A 6,307-nucleotide genomic window follows, 5' to 3' on the forward strand; every position below is an offset into this window, starting at 1 on the left:
TTTGATAAACTAGGTTAGCACTTAGGGTTTCATCAATTAACCAAAACCAAACTAGAGCTTTCACCGAGGAGATCAGCTACGCCTCTCCTCGCGTCCACGCCTATGATGAGAATACAACAGAGGAAGTCTTACAGGATTCCCTCAATAGGCTTGATGAGCACCGCAGAACGGCACTCGTCCACTCCGCAAGATATCAGTAGCAATTGCGCAAGTACCACAGCAAGCACGTTCGGCCACTAAACTTCATGCAAGGCGATCTAGTTCTGCGTCGAGTGCAGACAACCAAGGGGGAAAACAAGTTTACACCTCCTTGGGAAGGACCGTTTATCATGGCTGAAGTGCTAAGATCAGGAACATATAAGCTGACAAACATGAAAGGTGAAGTCTACATGAATGCATGGAATGTTGACTTGTTATGACGGTTCTACGCGTGAGAAAGAACACTATGCTAGGGCCTAATTTATGGATGGTGTACCACCAACCCGCAATAAATGCAGTAGGCTCTACCAATAAGACGATCAGTATGCACCTAGGCTTAAACTAAGCACCCCAGTAGGTCACGCTGACCTGCTGAGGCACTCGTGGGCTAACCAATCAAAAAGTTTCAAAGAGTATAACACATTCAGGCAAATCATGTCATGGGTTTCCAATCAATCTCTGCAATACATTATGCTAACCTATTACGGTGATCAGGGGGCTACAACTAACACTACACAAAGCCACGAGGCCACTACTCAGGAAAATACAAAACATGAAGTGCAGAAAGTCTTTATTCTAAGGCTAATGCAATTTGCACATCATGAGGAGTAGAGCGGATTACATCCTCTACTCTCTCAGATTCGGCAATGGCGCCTACCACAGCCCAGAACTCCATGGCCAGTGCACCAACATCGTCAGGTTCTTCCACCGATAGAAACCCTATCACCATGTCACGAAGGTCCTCGACGTTACAAAGTGTAGTGGCCGCCAATGCCAACGCAGCCCCGCGACAAACCGCGTGTCGAATTACTTCGGTAAACCGCCTCGGGACATTGCTGAGGCACTCTTCCACACTTACCCCCGCGTGTTGGTCCCGATATTGACCTGCCCTGACCACCATGGAGGAGGATCAGCCACAACAACGTCACAGTCTCACTCCGCCTCCGTCACCTGCTCGGTTAGAACGACATTGGTGTCATGAAGCCTCGCCACCTTGCCTTGGGCAGTGGCTAGTTCCTCTCAGATGGCTGGGAAGCATAATCAGAGCAACCGCTCATCAAAGCAAGACATCTTCATAAGGATGAAAAGGAAATCTCGCCAAGAACTTACCAAGAAGGTGTGCCCGGGCTTTGGTGCGGGATGCCATGGTGGCGGCCGCTTCCCGCTCCGACCTAGCCATCGCTTCTTGTATGGCCTCCAACTGTGCTAGGAGATGACTCGCTTCATCCCTGACCATTGCGACTGCCGGTGGAGCTGTGGTTTCCACCACCGCAACACCGACCGGCGATACGGGAGGACTCGCATCGTCAAGCACAAGAAACCTAGAAGAACACCCAGTGAGAAGAAGTGCAAAGCCCCAAGTTCACCCAATTTGGGTCGGAATAGCTACTTACCCGACGAACGAAGGACGGATGCGCGGATAGCGCTTGCTTGCCGCTCGTCTGGCAACCTCCGTCCTTGAGCTCCCCACACCCTCCATCAGATTGGATCTAAAGGGATAGAGCTGGAGGAAGACAAAGAACAAAAGAAAGGGAGGTAAGCTCAATAGTGCATAGATAAAATTATGCCCATTTATGCCTCCCCTTTTTTATATAAGCAGGAACCGGCGCACAGATGGCATCCCAACCGCACATGCTTCTGCATGGGAAAGTGAGCCGTTAACACCGATGCTCTGGCTTTCGGTAAGCAAACTCACCCTCGGATCATGGCGGTCTGTTTTCAATACAGCTTCATCTGAGCCAGTGCAGGCGAGTGGTCTGACACTCAGATCGGGTACTCGTCCCGGCTGACCCCTTCAGCAGGTGTAAGCGGTAGTGATTCATTCGCTATCGACCCTGCCCCTCTAGAGTCAGGGGGTATTCGGGACGGTCACCAGTCTAACTCTAAAACCTTTGACACTCAGTGTCACGTAAATCTCCCAATACCCGGACAAGCTCGAAGTACCTTATATTCAGTGAATGTGTGCCACGTTGGGGGAACCGGAAAACTGGTTGGCCCATGGCTATAACCAAAGTACAAGCTCCTGGAACCAGTGAGCATCTTTGGGTGCTAGCTTATCATTAAGTCCAACAGGGGCTACTGTCAGAGATATGGTCAGGGGTACCTACACCGCCCGTATATATGACCATCGCCCAGCTATCGGCCGAGCAACCGTCAAGGAGGAGGCTCGCAAGGGCTGACACGATCGACCAACGTGGAGATCAAGGCAAACCAAGGCAGGTGTACCTGGACAATAGCTAGGATCAATCTGTTGTAGCAAACTAGGAAATAATCTATTAGCCCGATCGCCCACTCTGTAACCCTACCTCTCCTACCTATATAAAAGAGGATAGGGACCTCGGACTCGGGATCGATCCAATCTTCCACCAATTCCATCTACCTCGTAGCTAGGAGCAATAGCCCCTGTAATTGAGCATACGAATACAAGAGCAGCCGCACCACTGGTGTAGGAATTAGCGTGTACCACGCCCCGAACCAGTATAAATCTCTGTGTCTCGTGTCCTACCATTTGATTCCGTCTACACGATCACGTTGCTGGATATTGCCGGAGCAAACAATCCGACAATATGTTTCACACATGTATTGCAAGTGTTTTTTTGGATGTTGCGTAAGTGTTTTTGCAAGTGCTTCATATGCATATTTCAAGTGTTCATTTGTCTTTTTTGTATGTTGCAAATATTGCATCTGGATGTTTTAAAAGTAGATCGGGTGTTTCATATGGTACGAAGCGAGATGGAGCGTGAGCAGTCCCCGCAGCGCGGGTGACGTTCCGGTGGCGCCAGCCCCCGTGGGTGCGCAAGACACAGGTGTAGGTGAGCGACGTCTGGACGGCGTGGGCCCACGCGTGGACACGCGAACAGACTGCCGCCATGGGCGTCCAGACATCCTGACGCTAGCCGTTGTGATAAACGTTTAACATTACTTTATACGTATTTTATTTATTCCTGACATTATCCTGACATCAAAGCTTTTATCATGATCTGCATTGAAAAGAGGGTAGTAGAATGTTTTCTAGTGCAGGGTTTCAATTTTGGAAGTCAGCCTGCATATTTTTATTTTATAACCAGTACCGAACATTGAAAGCTACTTATTTAAATAAAATAAAATGGTGCTCGCAGTTATTGTACATGTGCTGCGTTTGTTTTCAAAAAGGTCGCAATCAAACAAAAAACAAAACATCTTGGGTGTTTCCATGTGACTGCATCCCCAAAGATCGATGATTTGGGCCTTCCATTCCTTCACATTATAAAAGTAATTACTACCAGAAAAGTAAATCATGACAAGATCCATAGGAGTCTATCTTGTATCAACATTCACTTGAAATAAATTACTTTTTATATGAAAAAAATCATGAAAGAGACCTGTTGATTTTTTTAAAAGGAAAAAGTACAGCAACACAATGATGATTATATTAAACAGCTAGATGTATCCAGAACATGATTCCTCTTCACTTCATTTAAATGTATTGTAATCCACTTGACTTCGCTGAGATCTTGTGCATCAAATTCTCATCGCGTTTATAGATTTACCAACCTGTCATGATCAAGCATGATAGGAACAGTTCAGGAACTAACAATATAATTTTAAACATGTTAAGTTGTCGTGACCATGTTGCGGGCGTCGATGGATTACTGTCGTCATTGACCTATATAATCTTAGATTTGCCCAATTGTTGGTGTGACGTTCTCTTGCTTATTCAGGAACCAGAGCACTGATTATAGTCCAATGTTAAACACATTGTACCTGTTCATGCATTTTGGAACCGTTCAAATAGAAGGAAAACTTAGTGTTCAATTAAATAATCTGATTACTGAATAATAGATCAATGTCTTGCATCTCGGACCTCGGACAACTTGAAACGAACAGATATTTCTGCATTCCTTATCGACGCAATGTTCCTTCTTAGCTGAATTAATTAGAACAAATTCTGCAACTTGGACGACAACAAGGAAGTTTGAAGGAAAGAAGTCCATTGAATAAGACGCACGATGTAGCCACAATCTGATTATATATATCGCAGATTTCATTCTGCAAATCTCTTCAGAATAGTCAAATGTCACCGTACCAACATGGGTCATCTGAATGTTTCCTTCGGCATACGTGGACAGCACATAGTTTGGGGATTACAGAGGGATTCAGTGCTAATTGTTAACTGCAAGTGCCAAAACAAAATCTTAGTTTGAAATGAGCCAAGGATCGATGAATGAATTGTTGGTTGCTTCACGCATTCATTCAGAGAGAAGTTCTCCACCACTGCAAGCATCTGCACCCAGTTTCTAGTTTTCTACACAGCTTGGTTTGTGGCTTTGTGCATTGGTCTGGTACTCTTGTTGTCCCTCATTGCCTTCTCTTCTCATCGATGGCCGAGGAGGTGTACAAGGCGCTGAGCCTCCTCTTCCGCATCGCCGCGCTCGGTCTGTCGGTGGCGGCCGCCGTCGTGATGGGCACCGCGAGCCAGCTAGTCATCATCGACGGCAGCCCCGAATCCTCGAGCTACTCCGCCTCCTACAGCCAGTACAACGCTCTAAGGTACGTAACAAAGAGGCTTGCACATTCAAATGTGATGTTGCCAACGTGCCGTGTATTGAGATCTGTGCTTCGTGCGTACTTGCAGGTACTTCGTGGCAGCCGGCGCGATCTCGGCCGTCTGCTCGGCGGCGGCGCTGTACCTGTTCGCCGTGCGCGCTGACGCCGCGGTCGCCTCGCTGCCACTAGTGCCCGTCCTCGACGCCGCCGCGCAGGGCTTCCTCTTCTCGGCTGCCGGCGCGGCCTTCGCGACCCGTGACGTGGTTGGCGGCACCGGCACGGCGGCTGGTTCGTGGGGAAGCAACGCGGGAGGAGGCAGCGTGTGCGACTCCGCCGGCGCGTTCTGCGGCAGGGTGATCGTCGCGGCGGCGGCCTGCGCGTTCGCGGCCGTCTCCGCCGCCGTCGCGGCACTGGCCAGGGACGCGAGCGACGGCACCTCGGGAGGGCGGCGTTGTGACTGGTGATAAGCATGCTCGAATCTCCATCGGCCACTGCATGCGTACCATTGCTCGCATCGTCCTTTTCACCTGGGAACGGTGAGGGTTGTAGTTGTAGTACGTACTACCTTGTATATAAATCTACGGTGATTTTAATCCTTCATCAGTTCAACGGATTCAGTTCTTTTAATTTTTATATCGAACTAAGGTACGAGAACTATGCATCTCATGTTTCATCATCATGCATGGATAATATATTATCTATACATATTAATAAAGAGACAAAATTTCAGCCTCTTTTTTATCCATCTATTTTTTTGGTTCGTCTCCCTTTAGCTACTGGACAATGGAGAGTTATTTCCGTCTAGGCTTATATATAACTCGTGCCCATACTATCGGACAATCAAGAGTTGTTTCCGTCTGGACTTATATATATAACACGTGCTTATATGACTTAAAATAGCTCTTATCTAGCATGATATGGAGTCCGATTCCAAAATATATTGGGTCATGTATGTGACTCGTAATCCAAATCCAAATAGATCTCTACGATTCTAAATAATATGATTAGAATAGAATCCTAATTATAATCTAAATAAAAAATATAAAAGTAGCCAAATAGTAAACTACTATATACGAATACGAAGATAATAAAAGAGCCAAAATTTCGGCCGGTAAATTTTTCGTCCACCTATCCTAATCACACTACTACACAAACTTTACTGGAGGCGGGCGATTTGGGTTTCCCGCGGCGGGCAAAGCCATCCGCTGTGGCCTAGAGGCCACGGTAAATCGTGACTTAACCGCGGCGGGCGGCTTTGCCCGCCGCGGTTAACCGATTTACCGCGGCGGGCGGCGTAACGTGCCCGCTGCGGTAAATATACTTTTACCACGGCGAGCACGTTACACCGTCCGCCGCGGTAAATTATTTTACCGCGGCGGACACATTTTGTGGCCCACCGTGGTTGTGTATTAGCCGTGGCGGGCTTTATTTACCACAGTTTGCCCGCCTCGGTAAATTTTTCCTGAATTAAAAAAAATACAGCAGGCATATAAATTCAAATAAAATACAGCATGCATATAAATTCAAATTCAAATCCAAATCACATCCATATTTCACATATTAAACTTAAAAAGTATGCAGG

The 6,307-nt window shown here is 47.2% G+C and overlaps 1 protein-coding gene across 1 annotated transcript; it reads left to right on the top strand.

Moving 5' to 3' along the window:
• Positions 1-4,551: 4,551 nt before the first annotated feature.
• LOC136486199 (CASP-like protein 1U1) lies at positions 4,552-5,209 on the top strand. Its single transcript, XM_066483056.1, has 2 exons — positions 4,552-4,728; positions 4,814-5,209. The coding sequence occupies exons 1-2, from the start codon at positions 4,559-4,561 to the stop codon at positions 5,187-5,189; spliced, it is 546 nt and encodes a 181-aa protein (XP_066339153.1). The 5' UTR covers positions 4,552-4,558; the 3' UTR covers positions 5,190-5,209.
• Positions 5,210-6,307: the final 1,098 nt, after the last annotated feature.

The sequence above is a fragment of the Miscanthus floridulus genome, chromosome 10, assembly GCF_019320115.1.
Source record: "Miscanthus floridulus cultivar M001 chromosome 10, ASM1932011v1, whole genome shotgun sequence".
NCBI classification, from domain to species: domain Eukaryota; kingdom Viridiplantae; phylum Streptophyta; class Magnoliopsida; order Poales; family Poaceae; genus Miscanthus; species Miscanthus floridulus.